General features: G+C 41.2%; 1 protein-coding gene and 1 long non-coding RNA gene across 3 annotated transcripts in view; one reads left to right on the top strand and one right to left on the bottom strand.

Moving 5' to 3' along the window:
• Positions 1-27765, top strand: part of LOC309657368 — a 73766-nt gene that overhangs the window by 11038 nt on the left and 34963 nt on the right. For both annotated transcript variants that reach the window (XR_014261772.1, XR_014261773.1), the window contains exon 3: positions 23191-23295. This is a non-coding gene — a long non-coding RNA (uncharacterized lncRNA). The remainder of the gene's footprint in view (positions 1-23190; positions 23296-27765) is intronic.
• Positions 644-16691, bottom strand: HSPA9 (heat shock protein family A (Hsp70) member 9). Its single transcript, XM_082454599.1, has 17 exons — positions 16196-16691; positions 14842-14900; positions 14519-14606; positions 13516-13697; positions 12636-12760; positions 12025-12098; positions 11586-11692; positions 10948-11110; positions 9885-9977; positions 6978-7187; positions 5644-5871; positions 4158-4262; positions 3261-3378; positions 2743-2837; positions 2033-2125; positions 1708-1848; positions 644-1401 (listed from the first exon to the last, which is right to left on the bottom strand). Exons 1-17 carry the CDS (start codon positions 16274-16276, stop codon positions 1324-1326), a joined length of 2040 nt encoding a protein of 679 aa, XP_082310725.1. The 5' UTR covers positions 16277-16691; the 3' UTR covers positions 644-1323.

Below are 27765 nucleotides of genomic sequence, written 5' to 3'. Positions count from 1 at the left end.
TTCCCGGACCAGGGCTTGAACCCTTGTCCCGTGCATTGGCAGGCGGATTCTTAACCACTGCGCCACCAGGGAAGCCCTTAATTTTTAAGAAATAAACTTAAATAATTCTTAAAACTTGTGAGTTCTAAGATGCAGTCACCTTCCTGGTTCTGAAGTTGTTAGCGTGTGATATTTAGAACTACATAGAGAAATTAGGACAAGGCAAGTCACTGAGGATGAAAAAGCAAAACTATAGAAAGAATCTGGGTTCCTGTTATTACTGAGCCACTGAAATCACCTTAGGACTTGATGCTAGACGTGTTTCATTACTGTAAGCTAATTCTGGTTGGACTTATTTAGAGCAGAAAGCAGCCTGGAAATAGAGGCCTGATTTTCATGTTAGAGAGCTAAAGACTATTTCAACATTCCAAACCTCAGATGGGGCTAGGGAGGGGGAAAAAAAAAAGCCTCCTCTGAACCAGACTTGTCTTTGGTGATAATGCTTATTATTATACCGGCCTTCCCAAGTTTTCAATTTGTTAGAAATTCAAATGCCAGTGTTAGAAAATCCTGTATCGAGGTCAGGGAGTTGGGAAATGTGATTTATGTCATATTTCTGAAGCTAAATCTCAGAGCCTCACCCCTCACAGAGAAGAGATCAAAATGCTTTTCCTATTTATTTTTTTAAAAATCCAGAATGGATCAAAAAGAACAGTCATCAGGGATACAGGTGCCAGACACAGGCCAAAGGGTAGCTAGGAAAGTATGCCTTCAGAAAGTTTGGGAGACTTGTGTTTTAGAAGCTGGACCTCACATAAATAGCTAGCTTAGTTTTCCATTGATTTAGCTTCCCCTGCCCTACCTCCCAACATGGCACAGCTGGCTTGCCTTGCAAGGCCTCAGTTGAAGAACTCCATATACACACAGGCTGGTACAGCAGTACTTAGGTAACTAGAAGGATCTCATCCCCCTATGGTCTCATTCCAGATACTGTCTTCAGTGTGTGAGATGGTTTCACCCCTTTGAAAATACAGCCACTTCAGCACAAAACAACGTTAAATCTTTAGAATGATCAATAAATCATCTTTCCCCCCATTTTACATGCAACTGAAAAAGAATGACAGGCTAGGGACAGAATACTGTGAACTTTGTACTGTTGGGAACTATCACTTGTTAAATGATCATTAGCTAATGGTCACTAAATTTACATATTCAGGAAATTATATATAGAGTACTGCAAAAAACACAGTAGAAGACTGAAGTTTTGCCCATTTCAGCTCAGGAAATCCCTTCACTCCCAAGCATCATAATATGTTGTCCTTTCGACTCCAAAGTTTACTGCTGTTACTGTTTCTCTTCCTTCTGATCTTCCTTTTGCTCCCCAGTGCCAGAACTTCCAGAGCCTTCCCGCTCAGATGCCATCTGTAAGAAAACATGAGAGTCACTTGTTTAATGTTAAGGGTGACAGTTTGCTCTCTGATGAACTAAAAACGAAAAAGCCATATCCTGACTGTTCCACTCTCCCAGTTTTAGTGATTTCTTCCCTTTGACCTCACCCTCCCTCCCTCCCTCCCACCCAAAGTAGTCAAGAAGGCAGAAAGAAGGATATTTCCAATTCCAATACTCCCAGTTCCATAAATGGCTATGTAGGAGCCATCAGTGACAGTAATCAAGAGCAGTTACATCAAGTTAGGAGCAAAATAGTCATTGAGTAAAACAGCCTTGTACCTTTTTGTATGCCATTTCGAAGAGCTTCAATGATGCTTGCTGAAGGGAAGATGCTGCCTGTCTTATGTTTTGTCCTGTTTCACTGTCTTTTCGAGCGAGGAGCTCCCTCATTTTGGAAATCTCTTCTTTTAGCTTGTGGCACTTAAAAACAAAACAAAACCAGACCCTCACTTTTTCTGGTTCTTATCCCATAACACACAGCAGAATGTTTAGAAACATTTTTTAAAAACTAAATTCCTATCAAGACCCATACAGAAAAATGACCTTCACTGACACTGGTGATGATGCCTCCCAACTTCTTGAGCTATTTTAAAAGAGGGTTTACCTCATCAGCAGGCAATTGGTCCTTGAATTCTTCCATCTTGGTTTCTGTGTCATGAATGATTCCTTCAGCCATATTAACTGCTTCAACTCGTTCCTAAGAGAAATTAAAAATGTAATATGAATGAAGACTTACCAATCAACTAGTTGGCTGAATGTCCTCACTAAGAAGACAACATGAAAACCTACGGACTTCTCTGGTGGCACAGCGGTTAAGAATCTGCCTGCCAATGTAGGGGACATAGGTTCAAACCCTGGTCCAGGAAGATCCCACATGCCGTGGAGTAACTAAGCCCATGCGCCACAACTACTGAGCCTGAGCTCTAGAGCCCACGAGCCACAACTACTGAGCCCATGTGCCACAACTACTGAAGCCCGTGCGCCTAGAGCCCGTGCTCCGCCACAAGCCACCACAATGAGAAGCCAGCGCGCCACAACAAAGAGTAGCCCCCGCTCGCCGCAACTAGAGAAAGACTGCTTGCAGCAACGAAGACCCAACACAGCCAAAAATAAATAAATTAAAAAAAAATTAAAAAAAAAGAAAGAAAACCGCGACATACAGTTAACAGAGTATAAACAGTTAAGAGGGAGATATCACTGTGGTCTGAGATGTCTGTAAGGTTTTAGCTGGATTCTGTAACATGAAAATTTTGATATGGGGAGTCTGAGAATAAGAAAGGCATTTCATATAGAAGTTAAGAGCAAAGTAATCACCTTCTTTCGCCGGTCTTCCTCAGCATACTTCTCTGCATTTTTAACCATATTTTCAATATCATCTTTGCTTAACCCACCGGAAGACTGGATCACAACTATAGTGAAAAGAAGGCACCTCGTTATTTCCCAGGAAAATTATATGCTTCTTCCTCTACTGTATTAAGAAAAAGAATCCTCCTCTTCAGAGTAGCTTGATGTGCATTATGAAGAAGGGGAATATCCTACTGTCCTACAATAAGCAGAGGGAAACCAAGGGTCTAAAATATACAGAGAACAACTAACTGTCCTACCTACCAAAACTTCAGCAATCCAGAGGCTCAGTGCTTGCCTTTTTTGGGGACATAAACACTATACCTGTTAATGTGACACTGATAACTGAGGAGAAAGAGGGCAAAGAGGACTCATCATCCTCCCCTGAGGCTAGGGGAAAAGATAATGCCCAATCTAGAGGGTCTAGTTCCCAACAGAGAAAAGTCCCTCACCTCACTCTTACAGTCTTAATAAATAAGAGTACTTACTCTGCTGCTCGCGTCCTGTACCCTTATCTTTGGCAGAAACATGTACAATCCCATTGGCATCAATGTCAAATGTAACTTCAATCTGAGGGACTCCACGAGGGGCTGGGGGAATCCCAATCTAGAATAAATAAATACCAGAGTAAGCTCCTCTCACAAAGGGGTCCAGTGCTCTATTTCCAAAACCTATACGGTCTTCTGGGGAAGAAATTACTTGGTTTCTGGGAGGAACAAGTGAAACTTTCACTTAAATGTACAAAAACATGAGTTTGTCGGTGAGGGTGGTAATTTCATTGCTGCTTGAAATAAACAGGACTCATACTAGTGAAGGTTGGCTATAGCAAGTAACCACAATGGCTTTATGTACCTAAGGACACACAATGTGTGAAGAGTAAACTTTTCCATCATTCATCCCAACAAGCAATAAGCGATGCTGACTAGAAGCCAGAAACAAGGGACTTCCCTGGCGGTCCAGTGGTTAAGACTCTGTGCTTCCACTGCAGAGGGCACAGGTTCAATCCCTGGTCAGGGAACTAAGATCCCACATGCCACAGAGCACAGCCAAAAAAAAAAGACGACGATGACGAAGTAGCAGCCAGTAACAATATCAAATGTCTTTCAAAGTAGTAAAATAGTAATCAGGAATTTCTTCTAATAAGCACTGTTTATTAACATTTCCCTGGCTCTTACAAGCTTCTTTATTTAGTTCCTAAGGCACAAGAAGCAGGGCTTTCAGGTAAAAACTGAAGCCATGGTTATCCAGTTGCAGAATTCATTTGAATACTATGCTAAGATAACACAGACTACGTCTGTCAGCAGTTTATGGTAATATTAGGGGTTAGAATAGTGTAACTTCACCATAAAAAAATGAGCATAACATTCATGATTCCCAATACCTACCAAAGTAAACTGTCCAAGAAGTTTGTTGTCTCCAGCCATCTCTCTCTCACCCTGACACACTTTAATCTCCACTTGAGTCTGTCCATCAGCAGCTGTAGAAAACACCTAGGGAGAAAAAGGAAACTTGCTGGGTTGGCAGCCTGATTTTTTCCCCCCAGCCTACTCCCCCTTACAAAGTGCAACAAACCAAAGAAAGAAATTCACATCCCAACATTGGAAGAATCCTAATGTACACTATGTTCAAAACAAAGGCTTATGTCTTTATAGAGAACAGGAGTAGGATTAGCACAGCAAAAGGGCATACAATAGCTATTGTTTTCAGCTAAGCAAATGCATTGTACAAAGATGCAGCATTAGCACAGAAGGCCTCAAGAGAAGGAGCTATAAAAAGCGAGATGTTGAAACATGCTCATCCAGAGAAATGGGTCAGAGAGGACATTTATTTTATGCTTATAGTATTAGGAAATCACCACACACTTTTCTTCAGAATGATGTGTTGGCAATACATCACTGCAAACATAGCAATAGCCATAGTTCTTTCAGAAAAACACCAAAACTGAGAAAGGAAATAATTCTTAATCTAAGACCAAGCCATTGTCCAAATAACCCTGGCTTGATATCTCAGAACCCCTATCATTCTAAAGAGCTACTACCCAGACATCAATGGATCATTCTTTCAAGAGGGTAGATAGAATTAAATCCAGCAAGGAACCAGAAACTTTGCCATCAACGTCAGGTATGAGTGAAATTGCAGCTTGCCCTCTGTCTCCTACTGCTGATAATCCTTCACCCCTACCATCTCCCACCTCCCCTCCCTCCTCCAATCAGTAACTCTGCTCGCCTGTTCCCTCGATGCCAGCCCGAGTATCCCAGCTGTTGTACTGTATTACTGTACTTTTCAAGTTACTGTACTGTAAGATTAAAAATGCTTTCATTGTTTTTGTGCTTGTTTTTTATGTATTGTTTGCGTGAAAAGTATTATAAACCTATTACGGTACAATACCATATAGCCGACTGTGTAAGTTGGGTACCTAGGCGAACTTTGTTGGACTTACAAACAAATTGAACTTACAAACGCACTCTTGGAACAGAACTTCTTCATATGTAGGGGACTTACTGTAAAAGCAAAAAAGACAAGCACACTCCCCTGGTCTCGGCCACGCCATTCTTTTTACTGCCTTTGAGAACAGAAGAGTATAGGAATTTAGTCTCAAATGATGAGGCTCCTTCTGGCAATTATTATCCTGAGAAGGAGAGACTATTGATGACTTCCCTAAAATCATCACCACTGGCTGACAGGTAAAGAGAACTTTTCCAGGAACAAAAGAGAACAAAGGACAATATTCTTAGCACCCCTCAACATTCAACTAGTATGGACTGCAAAACAAAAAGGCAAGTTTTCTAGGAAAAGCTCACAGAAGTGGCTACAATCACATCCTCACAGAACCTAGTATCTCTGTGACAAATAGGGTGGGGTGGCTTTTACCTGGCTCTTCTTGGTTGGAATAGTGGTGTTCCTGTTAATAAGCTTGGTGAAGACACCTCCCAGAGTCTCAATACCCAGAGACAGGGGAGTGACATCCAAGAGTAGCACATCTGTGACATCACCAGCCAACACTCCTCCCTGAATGGCAGCTCCAATGGCCACAGCCTCATCAGGATTGACAGCTTTACTTGGGGCTCGGCCAAAGAGATCCTGCACAGTCTGCTGAACCTGAGCACCAAGAAAAAAGAACCTTGTCACTCACTACTCAGGGCAATTGCCTGAGAAGGGGAGAACAGCACATGTGTCCTGAGACCCCACCAGGTCTCAGGACAGGGTGCTTCAGATCCAAGAACATTTACCCAAATTATTTTGTAGTTGAGTTCTTGTTAATGAATTAAGTATATTGTTTGGTTACCCATATACTTTACTCTTGAGTATCTCATTCATAGCCCTTTTAAATTTGGGAACAATTTGCCTAAATTTTGTTATCTGGTTTCCCAAGCAACACATCAAATTAGAAATACAAGGTACAAGGCAAGGGGACTTAATTTGTATAGTCCAAGTCCTCTTCTACGTATCAACTAAAAATCAGCTTAACAGAAGCAGTAGTAATTCAATACTGGTGCAAGTATGAGGCATGCTTTCCCCTCCTGCTTATTTTACTAATGCTAGGAAAAAGTTCTATTTGAATAACATCTGGGATAATTTGTTAATATAAAGATATCTGCCTGGTTCAAAGTCTCTCCTTTTCACTTCAGATTTATTGTATGCATCATTTTCCTAAGCACAAGTACTCCAAAGGAAAAATTATAAAAATCAAGACCCAAGATAGTTCTATTCAAGATATAAAGAATTACACCATCAACAGGTTCTGTGCTCAGTTATTAGTTTTCCACACACCTGTCTTTTCAGAATGATGTGTTGATAAAATGCATCATTGCACAAATCTCTGTTGAAGAGATGCCTTTAGAAACCCCAAACACTATACTGCAAAACACATGTCCAAAATTGCCCATAGAGGCTAGTTAGTACCAAGATGTTAAGCTGTCTCTGACCGCAAACTTTGTTTCATTCCTAAAAATTCTATAAAACTGAAGTTCAGGATCCTCCTTGCTGCTACCCCAAAGACATTCTCCCCTTTCCTAATCCTTTTTTTAAAATACCCTTTAAGAACTCTTTAGCAAGGGCACAAATTCATCCTCCTTTCAGGTCAGCATGGTAGAAAGGCCACATATTCATATCCTTACACAACATAAGCCATATGTCATGTCCTAAGAAATAATTATGTGTTGGCCCTCTCTGCTCTCTATGTCAAGAATTCCATGGGTCCTTACCTTGGGCATCCTAGTCATGCCACCAACCAGAATCACTTCTCCTATGTCACTTTTGCTGACTTCTGCATCTTGCATGGCTTTTTGGCATGGAGCTATGGTCCTTCTGATTAGATCAGTAACAATCCCCTCAAACTGAGCCCGGGTCAGCTTCATATTCAAATGCTTGGGTCCAGAAGCATCCATTGTAAGGTATGGCAAATTGATGTCAGTCTGCAAAGGAAGCAGGGAGACCAGTAGTGAAGTCTCTCTATTACTTCAGTTAAAGACTATACCCTAGGAAAGGAAGACTGTGAAAGTCACAGGGAGGGTCAGACACTTTAAATGAACGGCCACCAAAGACAGTGACTCTTTAAGATTCAACCTCTTATCTTCCCAGAAGTAAACACTATAAATCTGCTATTAACAATGAAGAAAGGAATAGAGAAGCAGGAAAAATCCCCATTCAGGAGGTGAAGAACAGTCTGTCCTGCCATTAAAAATATATGAAGGATCACACTACTGTGTTCTTTTACCAAGTTTTAAAAGATTTCCTTGCACATTAAGAAAAATGTGAAAGGTATGCTCTGAACCAAATAATCTGCCACCAAACCAGGGCTTTCCAAGTTTCAGGAAGATGGTTAAGAAAGCTACAACAAAAATGCTAAAGAGAACTACAAGGACTGACTACTGCTATCACATCCCCAGGGAGTAGCTAACACTGCTACCGTCACACCATGTAACATACAGTACTTAATAAACCTAAAATCCTGATAAGGCATGGATTAAGAATATTTAGACTAACAAAACTCACTACTAAACATGCAGAAACAGGTGTCTCGGGGTGAACCCCCAGGAACAGAGTTTGTGTATGCTGCCCCTCCAACTTCACAAAGCAAGGCCAACAGGGAATAAAGACTGAAGGGAGCAAATCCTTAACCAGCTTTCTTCAGGTAGAGTACCCTGGACAGATAAATGCTTTATAGGGAGAATCAACACATCTTTTGTAAAAACAGTGATATTGGATATAGTTTCAAGAACACCAATAACAATTTTCTCTTTCTTTGCAAAATGTTAACAAACCGAATCAGTAAATAAAATTATCTATAGTAATGCAATCCAACAGAACTTTCTGTGGCAATGGGAATGTTCTCTATCTGTGCTTTTCAATCCAGCAGCCACTAGTCACATGTGGCTGAATACTTGAAATACAGCTAGTGGAACTGAGAAATGGAATTCTTAAAAATTGTATTTAATTTTAAATAGCCACATGTAGTTACTGTATTAGTGCAGTTCTATATGCTATATATTAATGACCAGGTGAAAAACTCCAGGGTTCTCCACCCTTGAAAGCCAGTTCCACCATGAAGTTCTGTCCCTCTTCTCTCTCAATTCCAACCATGTATCTCTCACTACCACACTCTGGTCCAAGTCCTTCCTCTCTCACCACCTGGTGTGCTGCAATAGCCTCCCAACATTTTCCCACACCCACTCAGGCTGCCACAAAGAGCACTCCACCTCAGAGTGCTTTCCCCAAATCTGACCATGTTACCGGCCCACCTTAAAATTTTTCAGTAGTTGTCATTATCTCAGGAAAGATACCAAGTCCCCAATCTATAAAGCCTCTAGCCTTATCTTCTATGTTCCTCCTGCCAGTCTAGTCTGTACTTCAGCCACACTGACCCTTACTCAGGTCTTTACCCGAGAACCTCATACTTACCTGACCCTTTCTCTCTTCCTGATTAACTCACCTTTCAGAAGCTCTCCTAATTATGTCAAACACCTGTCAGGTTCCTTTATTATAAATCTAACTTTGCTTTTTAAAAAAACAAAATTAATACATACATTTAGAGTACCACTTACTATTTATTACATATTGTCCTAAGCATGTTACATGTATTAATTTACTAATCCTCACAACTCTAAGGGGGAATGGAGCACCATTTATCCTCATTTTATAGACAAGAAAACAGAAATGTTAAGTAATTCATTCAAAGTCACACAGCTAATAAGTAATGAAATAAGGACTTCATCTCCACCAGTCTGCCTGCAGAGTAACTCTTAACCTCTACATTACTTCTGACATTTATTAATATAATGTTCTCATTAGTGTCCACCTCCCCAAACCACATTATAAACTCAAGGGTAATAAGTGCTTCTATAAATTTAACCTATAGACTTACAATCACATATGCACAAACATTAATGTACAAGGATGGTCAATACACCTTGCTATAATAGCAAAATGGTGGAAAACAATCCAAATACCTATCAACAGGACAGAGCCACAGTAAAACTAACCAACGTCCTGTTTCATAAAGTGACAACACCTGGGAAGAATTATAAGCTATCCTCTGGTAATGCCACATATTTCGGCCCCAACCATCGTGCTGCAAATTCTGACAGCAGGACGAGGGAATACCATCAACTTCATGGATGACCCTGTACAGCTTTGTCACTCCTTATAGCTGCTATTAAAAAGAAAAAAAAAAAAAAGAAAGAAAAAAGAAAATCCAGATGTGACTGAAGGTCACCCACTTTACCAACACAATGACAGATGCTATAAATACCTCTTCCCTTCCCAGAGTGCTAAAGTTGCTCCAGTTCTGAAAGATGAAGCCTCTCTTTGCCTTAACCACTAAGAACAGAATAACAGCATGTTAGGTCCGTGACAGGGATATAGCAAGATGGCAGGAGATCTAATTCCAGGTTCTCATGTGGCAGCAGGAAAGCAAATCATAACCTGATTTAGGTGCTTCAGCTCACCCATAAAAAACATAATGCTCCTTTGCTAATGGAAAGGCTTTTTATCACCAACCAGAAAACTGTTAAAAAAAATCTGACCGACATTATGCCAATTAGAATATGCTATTCGAGTAAACTCAGGCTGAAAGGATCCATCAAGACTGGTGGAATTTGTCCACGTCTCACCTGCACAGATGAAGAGAGTTCACACTTGGCCTTCTCAGCGGCTTCCCGAACCCTTTGAAGCGCCATGTTGTCTTTGGTCAAATCAACCCCTGTCTACAAAGTGAAGACACACAATATATTAGTGTTAAGAAAATGAATACTACTTAAATTGCAGAGGTAAGGTGTAACAAAACAAAATAGAGCCATACCTTTATAAACAAGCAGAAATTACTTATTGCCCTTAAAAATCTATAGGAAAAAAGAAGACCTACTTTGAAAAAGAAATATGTGTCTGGAGTTAGAGGATGAACTGTTCTCAGTTCTTTCCAGCTGTAGGATTCTAGCTCAGAAAAGGAGTTCCCATAATTCATTTTCCAATACAGGTATCCCCCCACTTTTCCAAAGTTTGCTTTACACCACTTCCCTTTTATAAAAGATCTATATTAGTACCTGTTTTTGCTAATCAAATGAAATCTAAAAAGGATTTTCACTTTTACAAAAAAGGCAAAAAGGGCAAATAATGTTCAGCGTTTGCTTTGCAGCGAGCCATTAGAGGCAGTGTGCACCCCAAGCTCCTTCCCCAGTAACTACATTTATCTGAGCACCAAACCACCACCATAGCTTTGAACTGTCTGTGAGCATACAACCATTTATGTTGTGCATCCGTTAGCAAAATGTGTAGCTTCACGACATTTCAACTTATCAAAAGTTTCGCAGGCTCAATTTTCAGATAGTGGGGGAAACCTATACAGTCATCCCTTGGTATCTGTGAGGAATTGGTTCCAGCAACCCCTGTCAAATGCGGATACCCCAAATCCAAAGATATTCAAGTCCCTTATATGAAATGCCACAGTACTATTGTACACCAGGTGCTATAGCCTTTTAATTGTTATTTGTTCCCAATTTGAAGCTACGATAACCAGAATAGTTCAGAGCATCCATGGAACTGAAATGCAATTTCAGTGGCCTATTCAACACTCTCTTAAGGGAAAAAAAATCGTAAAAAAAAAAAAACAAATAGCAGTACGAACAAAGAAATTCTCAGTATTCCAATGTGTACATATTAACCACACTGGTAACTAACCTCTCTTTTGAACTCCTTCACAATGTGACGCAGCAAGGCCTGGTCAAAGTCTTCACCACCTAAAAAAGTGTCTCCATTGGTGGATTTCACCTCAAATACTCCTTTCTGAATTTCCAGTATGGAAATATCAAAAGTTCCACCACCTAAATCATATACGGCAATGCTAGAAAGAAAAAAGGCCATCAGGAACAAAACTCATCACAGCGTATGGATTTCAGTAACCAAACCAACATAAACTTGGCTATTTCCCCCCCAGGTATAATTATGAAAGTTGATGACTGCATAAGTGACATATATCTTAACAGGTAGCCCTAACAGCAACATGTAAAACATACAGTTAAAATGAAATGTTAAAAAACAAAAACCACTCTTTTGGATGAATACTTGCCAACAGGCATACCAAGGGGAAAAAATGACCACAGCCAGTACTTGAAAAAGAAAAAGTAATCAAGGGACAATCTGGAAATGAATGAAAAACACAGACCATAAAAGCCTTGGGAAAAGGTCAAGGCAGTACATTTCCAGTCTAAGTATAAGGCTCAATCACTATGAAATCAAGATGATGATTTAGGATAAGTTTCAAGGTTCCATGAACTTAAGTCTCACAAATCTAGGTGGAATTTACTGCACAAACTTACATTTTGTCTTCTGATTTGTCTAGACCATAGGCCAGAGCAGCCGCTGTGGGTTCATTAATTACCCGAAGCACATTTAGTCCAGATATCTGGCCAGCATCCTTAGTGGCCTATAAAAAAAGAAAAAAGCATTTTCCACCGTGTCCCAGGTACCATTAATTTCCTGAATAAAAATGCTAATTGGGGGGCTTCCCTGGTGGCAGCAGTGGTTAAGAATCCTCTTGCCAATGCAGGGGACACGGGTTCGAACCCTGGTCCAGGAAGATCCCACGTGCCGCAGAGCAACTAAGCCCGTGCTCCACAAGAGAAGCCACCGCAATGAAGAGTAGCCCCAACTCGCTGCAACTAGAGGAAGCCCATGTGCAGCAACCAAGACCCAATGCAGCTGAAAATAAATAATAAATAAATAAATAAATGTATTAAGAATGATAATTAAACTCACCTGTCTCTGAGAGTCATTGAAATAAGCTGGGACGGTGATCACAGCATTTTTTGCTGTATGCCCCAAGTAATTTTCTGGAAAAGCAATCAATGAAAATCATTCATGAGACCCTATCAGATGAAACAGGCTACAATTACTAATGTAGCCTAACAACCTGTGTCACTCTCTTGAGGTCACAAACAGCACCCAATAGTTTTTTAGCATATGACCTAACATGAAGAGACCTTGTAGGAAAACACTCCAATTTTAAAAACCCAAGATCTCACCTTTAACATGTTAGTGAAGGCTCACCAGCAACAATGACCTACTTTTAGATTTAGAAGAGCCACTAGTTTCTTAAATGGGAAGTTTTACCTAACAGACACAAAAGCTTAATGTGTAGTCTTTTGATTTCCCTTCTGGAAAAAAGAAACAAGCAAGCCACCATTAGGAAAACTTGGAAGAGAAATTCAATTTGTAGGGAAAGAGTAATAAAGTTTTGCCATTCCTAGGTATTCTGTATAAAAGCCACTGCAGACTCATCCAGAGGACACTGAGGTATGGAAGCCAGTGATCTCAGAGGAATCATGCAGTTCTCTGAATTTTCCCAGATATGAACTAAGCTTTCTCACCTGCAGTCTCTTTCATCTTCATCAACACAAATGCTCCAATCTGACTTGGGGAATAGAGTTTTCCATGAGCTTCAACCCAGGCATCGCCATTAGAGGCACGGACAATTTTAAAAGGAACATTTTTACTGAAAGACACAAAAATTATACTTGAGAAAACATGCCAGCACAACCTACCATGAGGTTACCGTACACCATGAAAGCCCATCTTCCACCCCAAGAGATCCATGGCCAACAAATGAGAACTTCAGGAATTTGTTTAATGAAAACCTTCAGAAAGCAATCATTAACATGTAAAAACATCCTGATGAAACCTGAACATTCTTCTCACCAAAAATTTATGCAGCTGCTTTGGAAAGCGGTAACAGAGATACCATATGACCTACCAATTCCATTACTAGATGTCTACCCAAGAGAAATGAAAACATATGTCCACACAAAAACCTATACACAAATGTTTATGGTAGCATTATTCGTAATAGCCAAAAAGTGGAAACAACCCAAATGCCCATTAACAAACAGATAAACAAAATGCAGTATGTATGCATACAATGGGATATTATTTAGCCATAAAAAGGAATGAAATACCGATCCATGCCACAACAAGGATGAACCTTGAAAACATAATCCGATCAGTATCAAGATGGCGCCTATGCCATTATCTACCTTATGTGTTTAACGCCAATTTATGTGGTCCAGGAATGACTAGCCAAATCTTCATATATCATGTCACACATAGCAAAGACCTAATCTGTGAAGGCAGAATTGAATTTTTTGAAGGAGATACCCTTTTGGCAGGAGCACGGCCTGTCCCCAGGGATCCTGCTGGTTAAGATTCATCCGTATAGCCTTTGCATATAAATACATTTTTGCTATTACTCACATGTCTTTTTGAACTTCTGAGTCATCATATCGCCGGCCAATGAGACGCTTGGTAGCATAGAATGTGTTGTTCGGGTTGGTGACAGCCTGTCGCTTGGCCGGCATGCCAACAAGTCGCTCACCATCTGCTGTAAAGGCTACAACTGAAGGGGTGGTTCTGGCACCTTCAGCATTCTCTAGCACCTAAAACTCCCAAAGTAGGACAGAGAATGAGGTTCCAGTCACCACTAGTGTCTTTGTACCAATCATTTAAGACACAGAACAAACACTAAAAAACAGTACTAATGGGCATACTTTTCTGCTCTGTGAATGCTGATATAGTAAGCAACTACTATTGCAGATTCAAACAACCTACAACTAAGAACATCCAAAAAACAGGAACAAATATAAATCACATCTTTCGTACTCAATGTTTGCACAACGTAATCTTTCCTTCCATACGGAGAGTTAAATCTACTTCTGATTTTTTGGTTATGCCTACAAGTTTCAGGCATTAAAAAAAACTGCCAACAAGGAATTCAAAAATCCAGGTGCTCCAAGTATTCTTGAGGAGAACCAGGTGGGAATAAAGATTTCACAAACAAAGGAGGAACAGCCTCTACTTCCTCTAGAAGGAAGAACATGCCTTACTTAGGATGCAGCCCATGGATTATTTGGAGCTCCACTTGCTTCTAGACTGTTCCTGCACCTTTAGCCTTTGTTTAACTGACTTACAAAAAAGCAGAACTTTAATTACAGAAGTAATCAACAGTACAAGTCATTCCAATGGGTCCTACCGGTAACTTAGTAGTCTTACATCTATACTAGGACACACTTAAATCCTGGGAAGTCAAATCCATTCATTTATTACCAGCATACAATTAAGCACAAAGATTCACCTCACAAGAGTCTTAAGAATTATAAAAGCAGCTTTGAAAATGTCCCTTATCTAAACCAAAGGACACAGAATTCTGAATTGTGTACTGGTTACCACTACATGATCCAGAGCTTCCAATCATGCTCACCTTTGCTTGTTTACCTTCCATAACTGCCACACAGGAGTTGGTAGTACCCAAATCAATACCAACAACTGCTCCCTTGATTGCTTCTGATCTGTAAGACATTTAAAACAATGCTATGATTAGTTATCTTAACAGTGATCTCCAAAAATGGTTGTAGGAAAACATAAGAAAACAATATTTGCTACTGTGGCAAAATGCATACTCTATAAATAAACTTAGTTGTGTCTTTTTTTCTGAGTGAAGTAATTAATCACAAATTTAGAGACCATTGCTCTGGGGCTTAATATTTATTATCTAAATGCTAAAGGAAATGAAATTATACTTACGCATAGTCCCGCCTTGAAACAATTCTAAAAGCTTCATGACTAAAGCCATTCCAGCCATCCTTAAAAAAAAAAAAAAAAAAAAAAAAAAAAAAAAAAGGATCAGCCATGAACTACATATGAAAACTTGCGCTTGTTTTAATTATTCTTCTGAAGAATACATGAAAGGTTGAGACTTTCAATTCTGTTCACTGAGTGGTTACCATGTATAAAATATACTGAAATAAAATATTTCATGTCTAAGAGACGTGTGGTACTGAAACAAACAAGCCTAATAAAGTACAAATATTCCCAATGAAATCAGAGAAATAAATAGATATAAAATTATCTTGAATTGCATTACCAAAGGGTCTCTCAACCTTGGCACTACTGATTGTGAACAAAATCTTTGTTGGGAGCTGGGCCGTTCTATGCACTGCAGAATGTTTAGCAGCAACTTGGGACTTTACAACTAGAACCCAGTAGTAGCATGGCTACCCAGGTTGTGACAACCAAAATTATTTCCAGACTCTGCCAAATATTCCGTGGAGAAGTAAAAATATGTTAAAATACTACTCAATTTCATCATCAGGAGCAGCGTCTACCTAAGACCCACATATGTTACGTGTTGCAGGTAGAGATTTAACTTAATCAGAAACATTTTCTCTGACCTTCCCAAACTACTGCTTTAAGAGAACTAGAATTAGTAATTTTGTGAAGTCAGTTTATGAGGAAAAAAAAAGTTAGGAGTGGCTTCCCATCAGTGTCAAAGACCTTTGTTACAATCTCACCTCAGACTACTTCCAAGTCTTCTTTTACCCAACCTGAGTGCAAAGAAACACAATTCTTGTTTCCCCAAAGGGTATGTTTTTACTCTTACACGATAATGAACAACCACTCCATGGCCTTTTCCTGATTTGCTTATTTTTTCTGAAATAACGGAGGACAAAATTCTGGGGAGCTAACTAGTCAAATATTCGTAAGCAAGAAAATCAGAGCTTGATTTTTAATTTACTGCTCAGATGCTCTTTCTTCCTTCGTTGTATCATAGCAACGGAGTCCTCGCACACTCTGCATTTCACAGAGAACAATCGTCCTTCTACTCAAGACCAAAACTGTCTAATCGTCTCAAAAGGACTAATCAGGACCACTGCCCGCTACCTGATGAGATAAAACTCTAGGCTCCGAAGGAGTGTGACTCAGCAGGGCCTGAGACAGGAACGCAAAACCCTGAATAAGGCCTTGAACCGGCAGCACTGAATACTGAACGTCCGTTATTTTCCGTCTCTCCCCGAGGATTCTGACCCCGAAGGCCGTGGCCTGCCGCGCTGAGTCCCAAGGCCGTGAGCCCCTCGGGGAAGGCCCGGCAGTCCCTTACCTGGTGGCGAGCTGCTGTGGGGCCCCGGGAGGCTGCGGCGCCGACAAGACGGGCTACTGCGGCTCGGCTGGCGTTTATCATGGCTGCTAAATGGTGGAAATACGAGGCAGCAAACACGCGCTCGGACCGCCGAGAACTGCGCGGCGCGGTAGTGCTAGCACTTCTGGAAACCTCCAACTACGTGAGGTGGGGGGCGGGGTTTGATCGCTGCGGCCTGGAAGCCCGCTCTTCCGCTGAGGCGCCGCCCGCGCTGCCTGATAAGAAAATACCTGAACGCTGTTTCCGGAGTCAGGGCCTATGGCTAATACGCTTCGTGGCATGATGGCAGGGAAAAGCGTGTCCTCCCGTGCCGGCTGCGGCAGGCTGGGATCTGTGAGAGACCACAAGGCTAAAAGCGGTATAAGGCAGAACCGTGGACAACCCCGGTCCTCGGAGGCAGAAAAGACTCAAGGTCACACGGGATAAATTGCGAACAGTCCTTGCGTCAGTTGCCTGAGAGGAAGGGCCTGTTGCGCCTGCGCAACTGGCATCCTACGGAGGCCCTGCAGCGCATGTGCGCAGGGAGTAGCGGAAACCGGGGAGGAGTCTAACTAGAGCTGTCATAGGACGCTCCAGCTCACGTGAGTTTGGTCCCAGCGTTGCCCTGGGAGAGCCCCGGGCGGATACACGCTCTGCGCGAGTTGACGTTTCCTCCTCGCGGAGAGCGCCATTTTGTCCTGCGCCTTTGTTCAGTGTGAACCTGGGGTTCAAAATCTTTGTTGCTCAACCTCGTCATTTTTTCGTCTTCTGATCGCTTGTTGCTATTGCGGTAACTTGAAATACACCTACATATGCAGACTTTCGACAAATTCTTTCAGAGTTTTACCACAGGGACCTTGGGTTTTGAGCTACTAAAGCAGCTCTTCATTCAGACAGCATTCGGTTGCCTTAGGCTAATTATCTTGCAGACCCTCCCGAGAAAAAATACCTGAGCTCCGGATCTTACCTGCCCAGGTTTGCTGGGCCTCACTGAGGCTCTGAAGCAGAGCAGGACCCTGTGGGCCCACCTGGGCACAAAAGCCTTTCTGTGTACCCCATTTATTTTTTGTAGGAAATAGGCTTCATTCAGCCTCTTTGACCGTCCCTTAGTTCCAAAAGGCAGATTCAAGCAGTTGCTAATCTGGGAAGGGAAACAAGGGAGGCACAGTCAAGAAGCAATAGCGCAACCCTGGCTCAGGGTCCTGGTTCGCAGTCAAGGACTATACATAATAATATCTGTGAGTTCTGTGGAAACTATCCCCTGCCCAGATGGAGGATGGTAACTTCAGGCTGAGGGCAAGATTCCTGGAGTGCCGCCCTGTTACCTCACCACGAACTAGTCAGAAGAAAGTCACACGCCCTGCAGCTCTCACCCCAAATTTTGCATATAAAATCTTCCCCCAAAACCATCAGGGAGTTCGGGGATTTTTTTAGAGCATGAGCCACCCATTCTCCCTGTTTGGCCCTGCAATAAACCTTTCTCTGCTCGAAACTCTGATGGTTTGGTTTGTTTGGCCTCAGTGTAAGTCAAGCACATGAACTTGTGTTCAGTGACAGCTCCTCAGGCCCATCTCAAAACCTTGTTGCTTGGGACAGACGGTGTGGGTTCTGTAACAAGATGCCACTGAACTCTTTGCTGTGACCACTTTCAGATTTGTAAGAAAAACAATTGATTGATTCAACAAATATGTCCTGGAATGCCTTGATTTTAGAAATGAAGCAATTTGTCCTTAAGGTCTCAAAGTCCAATTTCAAGAGAAAGATGCTCCACTGTTAAGTGACCACCACTGTGTGAGGAAGTATGAAGGAAATTTTGGGGGAAGTTTGGGAGGGAAAGAAGATAGCTGAGTTCACATTGTGAGGGGGGAGGGAAGTGGGAGTAAGAAAATAAAAAGTTAAACAGAATATTGGTTATAGAATATACAGATCCTAAAAAAAAAAGTACCCTCACACTCTTATTTGTTAGTTATCATTATATTATCTTTACTTGTCTACTTCATACTTTCATTTCTCTTATTTTCTTAATTCCCTCAGAGGTAGACTTTCCTGAGGTCATCCAAGTTACAGTCTAATGACCCCTATTTTAAAGAGATTTGTATGCTAAAACAATACACTGATGCTAAAGAACATGGGGGGGAGGGATAAATTGGGAGATTGGGATTGAGATATACACACTACTATATATAAAATAGATAACTAATAAGGACCTACTGTATAGCACAGGGAACTCTACTCAATACTCTGTAATGACCTATATGGGAAAAGAACCTAAAAAAGAGTGGATATATGTATATGTATAACTGATTCACTTTGCTGTACACCAGAAACTAAACACAACATTGTAAATCAACTATACTCCAATAAAAATTATTTTTAAAAAAAGAACATAGAAACATAGAGAGGAGTGACAAATAAATAATATTAAACATGGAAGCAAAATAGAAATTGAAAACTTCACATCCCTACCTTGCATATGATAAGGAGGGAGGAGGGCAAGTGGAGTAATTGGAATAACTGCATTCTCACTTCCCTCTTTTCTCTACTGGTTCTCCTAAGAATTTGCTTTTTTTCATTCTTGTTGCATATACTTAAACACTGCACAGTGTTAATCAAAAGAATCCTGGAATCAAATGGTGTTAGCTAAAGGGTGTCAGAGATGATGATTCTGGGGGTACACATATCACTGAGGTTCCTGGTGCTTTCCCCAAGAGCCTGGCAAATACTCAACATGACCACAAGGGGGATGTTGTAGCTCTAGATACTATTCAAAGCAGGAGCCTGAGAATGGGGCTGCATGTGTTGTATTTGCCAGTGTGAAGGACAGGTTTTGGGGTTGCTTTGCAAATTAATATAGCCTACAGCCTGATGGCTTGAAGAAATAAGCATGAGTCTAAAAAGAGCTGGCTGCAAATGAATAAGAGTGGACGGTTAGATCCACGGCTGGGTGATGCAATTATTCATCATACAACGCAGCACTGTATTTCATTTCTCTGTTGTCATTTCAGTGTCATACTGAAAGGTGAAAGGAGCTGGTACATAATTTGCATGTGGGTAAATGTTTACCAGACAGAACAGGTGGCTGTCGAATACCTGTGCATACTATATTTTAAATTATATTCTAACTGGCATGATTTTTATTCTAGCGTATTTGGAGAGAGGAAACCAGTTTCAATGTTTAAGTATTTAACTCCCAGTCATTAATAGGAAATGTCATTAGATAGTAATCACTAATAGTTGTCAAGTGTCTACTTAAGTGCCCCACTGTTCTAAATGCTTTCTAACATTATTTAATGGAATGATCAAAACAATGGTTTCAAGGGAATAATACTATTAGTATTCCCATTTTGCAGATGTGGAAACTGAGGCTTAAAGTGGTCAAGTATGTTATATAGGTCACATGGCAATTGCATGGTAAAGCCAGATTTGAAGCCAGACTGTCTGACTCCAGAACCTATACTGCTAACCACTAGGCTCTGCTGCCTCATAACAAAACTGGGTCTGATCTTTTATCTCCACATATACAGAAGATGAGTTTTGTAACACTGGCCTAATCCATTATTAACAGCAGCTATTTTAGGCAATTGAATTAAAGTTATAAAAGAATTTTTATGTAGTTTAGGTTCCAAGACATCTATAAAGAAAGTTCAATCTGTAATAGAACACATAAGATCAAGCTTTTATTTTTAAAGCAGTCTCTTTAAACTGGTGACTCAGATGACGTTTTATTCAGTTTTCCCAAAGATGAATATCATGCTGTGGCACTTTCCATCTTCATGAAATAAAATGTGGCATACTGCAGGGATTTGTCATTTTTATTCTCCTTGGAATTTTTTATGTACCTGCGGCAGATTTCAGGAGACAGTTCCCACTTTTCCTTTTGGGCATTAGCTACACTATATTGGAGTACATTACACAGTGTCACTTCACTCAAGTCTGATTCAACAGAGCTTGCCCCAGTGAAGTGTAGGAAGTATTATGTCAGGTGATGTCTCTGTACCCGGGGTTGGTGACAATTAGCAGGTTTCATTTTATATGGAATGCCTGGTAACCCACCAACCTGCCTTCCTTCTGATAGGAGAAAAGAGAAATAGAGGATGACCCTGAAAGAAAACTAAGGTAGCAATAAATCAAAATAAGATGTCCCTTTGTTTAGGTTGGACATTTACATTCCAGTGATAATGCAGTCTCATTGCACAGGGTAAAAATCAGTCAGTTAACCTCACTCGGATTTTCATTCAGGTTTGGAAAACAGTTGGCTATTGGATAGGTCCAAGGATCTGTGTGTGAGGTCCCTATTTGGGGAGGGCGTAGGACTGACAAAAGCAGAGATTTGCTCTTTATGAAGACCCATTTAATAATTAATTCTTAAGGATGCAGGAGCCTTTTCTGAATGCTTTCATTTAAAGGGCCAGAATTTTAATTTATTCTTGATCAGAATGTTATAGCGAAAGCAACCCTGAACTAGGACTTGAGCCTGAACTTGGGTTCCAGAAACACAGAAAGGTCTTTAGATATCACTTAAAATCTAACCTTTTATTTAATAGATGAGGAACTGAGAGAATCAGTGAATTGCCCAAGGTCACACAGACAGTGTTAGCTTCTGTTCTACAGCCTCCAGTTTTACTTGGTATGCTTTTTAGAAATCACCCACATGATTTCAGACTAAATGGTCAATCAGTACAGTTTTTCAAATGCTTACAGACAACTCTGGCTCATATACCCGCTTCCTCCTGTCTCAACCTTACTCTTTAAGGTACACAATTAGTGAAATTATATCAGCTATCTTTTCAGATCTCCTGGATTACATCCTCTCTCTATGTGAGGGGCTTTAGGTTTCTAAGGTTCCCCACCTCGGCTCCCCAGCTGTCAGGAGAGGAGGTACCCAGGCTTCCTTAGGTGATGAGGATTTAATTGTAGGCTAGTTGGAAGAAGTACAGGCATTGTCTCAATACCCATAGAACCAGAGTTCTGGCAGAACAAGTTAGGTGGCTCCTCCTCCTTGGTCAGGCCCCAGCAGGACCTGGCTGTAGTGGCTTGTTATCAGGCTTCTGACGTTCCCCTCTGCACTGACTCTGCCCTTTCTATAGCTCAGCTTCTTTTTGTCTGCTTCTCTAATTCTTCTATTGCAATAGTTCCTACATTTCAGTAGGCATCAGAATTACTGGGAAGCTCTTTAAGCATACCAACCCAAGAGATTTAGGTCCTGTAGGTCTGAGGTGGGTCAAGTAATGTGCATGTTTAACAAGTTCCACAGGAGATTCTGATAGGGGTGGGGATTAAGGACCACACCTTGCTTAGAAACACCCCAAGTATCATGGTGTCTTCTGGTCACCACATTTTTTCATTACACATCCTATTAGAAAAATATTTGAGGGACTTCCCTGGAAGTCCAGTGGTTAAGACTCCACACTTCCACTGCAGGGGGCTCGGGTTCAATCCCTGGTAAAGGAACTAAGATCCCGCATGCTGTATGGTGTGGCCAAAAAATTAAAAAAAAAAAAAATTGAGCACACACCTCCATTATGTGTATATTTATGTATTTAGAAGCTATATATGCAGTACTATTATTAAACATATATAAAAATGGAAAAAATAAATATAAATACATTTGAATACTTTCTTCCTGTACTCTAATGTATCCCCAGGGCTGCTTGCACTACCCTTGCTACCTTTCTGTGTGGCTTGAACTACACCATCGTTATGGAGTGACTTTATTGGGCAGAGTAAAGGCACAGAAAAGTAGCAGATTGTTTCAGGGGTCACTGGGTCAGCTCATAGGCCTTTGGTTTAGGTGCCAATTCTTTGTTTTATTGAACTAGCGGTTGGGGTAGGGGTGGGAGTGGTGACTGTGTGGCATGATGTAAAGAAAGCTGGTTCACCTAGAAGGAGCCCTGTGACCCCCTTCTTCAGGGGAAAGGGAGAATCTGTGAGCATGATAGCTGCCGTGGGTCTCATGAACACTTGTCTTTCACCGTAGACTAATGAACTGTTTCTAAGCCTGTCAAAGTGTAAACGTGACTCCACGGAGGCTGTGGATGAGGCTACCCTACGAGTGGCCTCTGCAGCTTTCCATGACTTCCCAGAAGGAAGTCTGGTTTATTCTGGGCTGTTGTGCCAGGATGTGTGTGTTTGTGTGTGTGTGTATGGTGCTTGCCCACTTCTCTATCATTCCATTTATAGCACAGCTCCCTGGCCTAAGCTGGGGAGGTTGCTCTCAGGATTAAAGAGGCTTCACTTTTCCTGATGCATAATTTGTAGTTCTTTGATATTGCTCTCTCTCCCTAGGGCACTATTTTGTGAGTGGAGCATCATTTCCGTGAGTTAGAGCAACCACATTGGGACAAGCAGACCGAAGGCATTATCAGAGCCCAGAGTCAGAACTGGACAAATCCCAGGCACATTTCAGAAATCAAGTGACTTATAATAAGTCATTTAAGTTGGAAGTGGGTTCCCCACAATCTTTTTTTCCAAATAATTTTCCTACCCTTACTTGGAGACTTTTTGTGTCTTCAGCTTTCTTATGTTACCTTAGGTATTTGAGTGCTGGTGTTCTATACTCTCAAAGGCCATGGAGAGTGGACCACTGTTTTGAGCTCTGCAGAGGAGAGAGGGACGGGTGCTTCTTGGATTCAGGGCCGTTAGCAGCCGTGCATATGTGTCTATTTCCTGATTGATAGGGATATTTGAAAATAAATTATTTAGAATTTCATTGTTTTTCACTTAGCTTTATATTATTGAAAATCTCTAGGCTGGAAACACCATTTTTTCTGTCACTTTGCGTTTTTCCAGTCAGCATGTGTGCTTGCCATTTTTGTGTTCTGCTTTTTAATGCTTAGAGTTATCTTTTCTAAAAATATATACTTGTCAACCTGGTCTCATATACTTGTCATTTTTAATGGCGGTCTATATAATCTTATTCTTTCTTGAGATTCATAAGTTTATTCCACTTAATCCTCTTTGCTTCTACTATTTTGCAGGTTATGTGGAGAGATTTGCTGCATTTCTAAAGAATCTCAGAAAACAAGCTTCATTTCAGAACCTAAACCAGCATTTGCTTTTCTTCACTTTGAGGGAGCACACAGGTATTGAATTCTCTGCCACTGGGCACACCAGGGTATTGAATTCTCTTCTCTGAAGTCCATGTCTGTGGGTCTGACTGGGCCACTTGATCAGCAAGAGGTCTCAGACACCAAACTGGAGAATAAATTAAACTGACAGAGTACTTGATATTTCCAAAGAGTCACTTAGGTTCTGTCTATTACTGCAGTGTTCAAAACGTAGACATAGTTCATTGCTGTGATTAAAGTGACTTTCACCATTAGCCTCTTTGTTCCTGTAAGATATAGCGGTAGGCTATAGCTGGTTCATCATTTGGGGGTGTAATGGTTAGCTAAAGCTATTTTTCTCCAAAGGGCCAGTTATAACTTTAGTTTTTCTCCAAAACTTCAGCTTTAGTGGGGAAGAGCCATAAATTTTGTGACATAGCTGCCTCCTTATCTGTCTTGGGAGTTATAGACTGCACATATAAGACAATTCATGTACCTCTGCATAATGAGGTAAGCTTTAAAAATCATCAATCTTCACTTAACATGCAGGTGGTGTTGGGTGCCAGCTTTAGAAAAACTGATGTAGTTGCCAAGTTCATGAGTGTCATAAATCATTCATGCTAAAGTTAGCCCAGAATCATGCTGTCCTCTGAGGCAGACCAATTTCAAGGTGGTTGTTAAACACAAAAATGTGAGTCGAGATGATTGTTTTTCAAAATCAAATGCACTTTTTATTTGAAGAGGAAAACAAAATTATCTTTCTTTTTTAAGTTGAAGTCAGTTTTCTAAGACCCTCCCTTCACCCTCAAAGAGTCTATCAATAATAATACCTTTTCTTCCCTGATCCCTGAATTCTATTAGAAATACATCACAAAATATATAACTTGTACATTTGCAATCCAGACCATTAATGTGCTGAAAATGAGATTCAGATGTCTCAATAAATCTTGAGGCACATTATTAGGGGAAAACTCTATTAAAGTTTTTTGGGGTATTTTCTTCTTGTGCCATTATTTTACATGAAGTTGAAACCGCACAACTAAGATGGGACTCGAACCCAGCCAAAACCCAGATTGGGAGTTGAACCAACGGACTGGGACTCGAACCCACTGTCTTTTAATTAAGATTGCACAGCTGGTCTTAGGACTTAATGAAGCTCAGGTTCGTTTTGTCTCAGCATAGAAGGAATTCAGTGAGAGGCAAAGTGATAGGTAAGAAATGGATTTATTTAGAGAGATATAGATTTCATAGACAGAATGTGGCCCACCTCAAAAGGCAAGAGCAGCCCTGGGAGAAACACAGTCCACAGACAGAGAGAAGATGAGAGGCGCGGAAATATGGGTTGGTTAGTTTTTATGGGCTGGATAATTTCATAGGCTAATGGGTGGGAGGATTATTCCAACTATTTTGGAGAAGAGGCAGAGATTTCCAGGAATTGGGCCACTGCACACTTTTTGACCTCTTATGGTTGGCATCAGAACTGTCATGGCACCTGTGAGTGTGTCATTTAGCTTGCTGATATATTACAATGAGTGTATAATGAGGCCCAAGGTCTACTGGAAGTCGAATCTTCGCCATCTTGGACCTAACCGGTTCTAACCAGTGTTTGTCGTATCCTCAATGTCTACGTCTTTCTTTTAAAGGTTGTGCTCTGCCTCCTTCCCTCCTGTTTCAGAGTTACAATGGATAGTAGGCAGGCGTAGCCCTCTTCCACCCTGCCCGAGTCTTCAGGGCTAAAGAGAGGGAAGTAGTAGGGCCTACAGAGAAGTGACCCCTGGGACAGAAAGCTTGAAGCTGAGCAGTGTGATGTGCCCCTCTAAGTCATCAGGCTTTATCCAGGTTCCTGGAAGATGGGTTTTAAACTGAAGTGTTTTATCTGAAAGTTGCTCATTTGATAGATGAAGAAGACTATGAGGTTGGATATTATTGAGGAAGGAAAACATGCTAGTATTTTCAGTGAGAAGTCTTCAAAGAGAAAAACAGAGAGAAAAATGAAGTTTTGCCTGAGGCTATTAGGTTCTCAGTGGGTAGTTAAGTGTCTGTATCCCTTTGTGTAGTCTCCAGCACAGGGCCATACGCCAGCTGACATGTGACTTCTCTTTGGTGTATCTCAGAAGTTCTTTTGAGGTCAATGTGTTGATCATATGGGTAGCCTTGGTTAAAGATTGTAGGGGCCAATTCCAGGCAGAACATCTTTTTCACTGAGCGTAATCTCCCACTCCCCCACTGCAAACTCACTATTTCTTTATGCCTCCATGCCTTGTATATACCTTTCCCACTATTTGACATGCTCTTCTATTTCTTATCTAAATGTCGAGCTCCTACTTATCCAGTAAAACCCTCTTAAATCTCACCTTCTCTCTAAAGCCTTCTCTGGCTTCCTGAGATGGAGCTTGTCACTTGATCCTCTGTGCTTCTAGAACATTTATTCACAGTCTTTTTATGACACACACATGGGAGTTAATCAGCATATTCATCCCTCCCACTAGACTGTGAGCATTTAGCATCTAAGGACAAGAACAGAGTTTTATTAATGTAGGTATTGCTAGTACCCACCATATCTGACACCAAGTGGAAACTCAATGAAAAATCTCACCCTTTTTTAAAAAATTACCCTCTCCACCGGAGCACTAACATAAAGCCTTGGGAGAGAACAAAGCTTTTTAAAGTTATATTTCATCATAATTTGTGAATGCTAAGACTAACTCACAAAGTGTTTACTTGAGTCCCCTATAAAGATGCCTAAGGGTAGAGAGCGACAGAGGCAGGGAGAAATTTCCTGCGTTCTCACTGTGTCCTGGGATTTTCTGTAGATTCTGGGCAGAGTAAGTTCTGTTCCTTCTTCCTGCATAATATCTCTAGGACTTGTATGCCTTTGTCTTCTTGTTGCAGTCATTCTGATCTAGGTGACATCTTTCCACACTTGAACTGTAGAAATTATAGCAGGTATGACTCTCAGTTTATAAATTCAGGTGTAAGGGAAGTATCACATTTATTTATAAGCTTAAATAAAGGTAAACTCCAGTTGTATGCTCCTATCCCATCTGACTGGTGGGAAATTTAACCTCATTTATATTTCATCTTCAGACCTGAATTGTGCTTCCAGTATCTTATATTTTGCCATGAGATTGGAAGGGGCTTTGAGTTGCTGGTTATTGCTGAGACACCTGCTGTCCCATTATTTGCACCATCCCTTCAGGTCCAGGGCCTGAGTGTCTGATCTTCCTCCTTGACTCACAGAAACCTTCTGTGAGGCTGTGAATCCTGCAGCCTAGAGTCCTGTCTCCTAGTTGTATCATGGGGCCAGTCTTCTCTAGGGTTGTGTTCCCTCCTCAGGTGCTGCCAAGGAGCAAGGCCTGGGTCCCCCTGTGGTAGGTCCTACAAACCCATCTTCATCTACAACCCAGGGGAATCTCTTTCTAGTCTGCCTGGAGCACTTCCCTGCATTATGCTGCTCTGAGGCTAGTTTATCTTGCTCTTTTATAGTAATCTTAATGGTCTTTTAAATCCCAAACCCCTATCACTACAACCAAAACTTTTATTTCCTTTATCTTAAATTTCCATGGAAGGTTAAGGGAAATATCTGTCATCCAGTTCTTTCAGCAAAAAAAGAAAAATTTTAAATCGTGTCATATGCTGATCTCCTAACTGGCTTCCTTGCCACTTTTTCCCCTCTCTTCTCCATTCAAATTATTTTGTACGTTCCAATCAGAATAGTTGTTCTAAAACTCTTGCCCAGAAACCCTCAGGGACTTCTCATTGTCTCTAGAATAAAATCAAAGCTCCAAGCTCCTTAGTCTACCATTAGGGCTTTTCATGATTTTCTTCACCTTTGAAATGCGACTTCCCATTGCTCCTTTGTCAGAGACCCCTGGCCTAACCCTGTTCCTCTAACCCCACACTGTCCCACCTCCTCACCACACCCGACTGATGTGACACCCAGAACAAGTGCCAGCTCCTTCAGAAAGCTTGGTGGTTAGCCCACTCCACAGTGATCTAGTCCTCCATAAACCTAGTCCTCTTCCGTACATCCATTTGGTACCTGAGGCTATGGTTTATCATCCGGTGCCTGTTTCTGCCTTTCTCATCTAGATTTGAGAGCCTCTCAAGTACCGAGACCTCTACTTTCTTGTATCCTGAGCCGCCACAGGGCTCTTCATAGTATGGGGTGCTCACTAAATGCTGATTAATGAATATCATGACATGGACACATGGATCCTACCTAAGCACACCCAGCCCTGCCATATAGTGAGAAGCAGGAAAATGAAGGGGAAAAGGGGCCAGGTTTCATTACCGCCATAAAAATAATGAGTGTTTCATTGTTGTCTACCATCAAGGAATAGCCTCCTTGCTTGCCTCCAGCACCAGAAGAAGCATTTGCCCTAACAATGACAAACAAATTCCACTATCAGAGTAAGTGGTCCAGAGCTCCTCTGGGTGGTGGGCACTCTGGCTTTGCCATCCTTTGGCTTTTCCACAGGCTGCCCTTCACAATAGGTTTCTCTG

This window comes from Balaenoptera physalus, assembly GCF_965194825.1.
Source record: "Balaenoptera physalus genome assembly, chromosome: 3".
Classification (NCBI taxonomy): domain Eukaryota; kingdom Metazoa; phylum Chordata; class Mammalia; order Artiodactyla; family Balaenopteridae; genus Balaenoptera; species Balaenoptera physalus.
The sequence above is the reverse complement of the archived record's forward strand: the minus strand, read 5'-3'. Positions and strand labels throughout refer to the sequence as shown.

Coding starts and splice junctions, on each gene's coding strand:
- HSPA9 (XM_082454599.1), bottom strand. CDS start 16,276: ATGATAAACGCCAGCCGAGCCGCAGTAGCCCGTCTTGTCGGCGCCGCA. Junction 4,263..5,643: donor TTCCAACCAAGAAGAGCCAG/GTAAAAGCCACC, acceptor TTTTCTCCCTAG/GTGTTTTCTACAGCTGCTGA. Junction 3,379..4,157: donor TTCTTGGACAGTTTACTTTG/GTAGGTATTGGG, acceptor TATTTATTCTAG/ATTGGGATTCCCCCAGCCCC.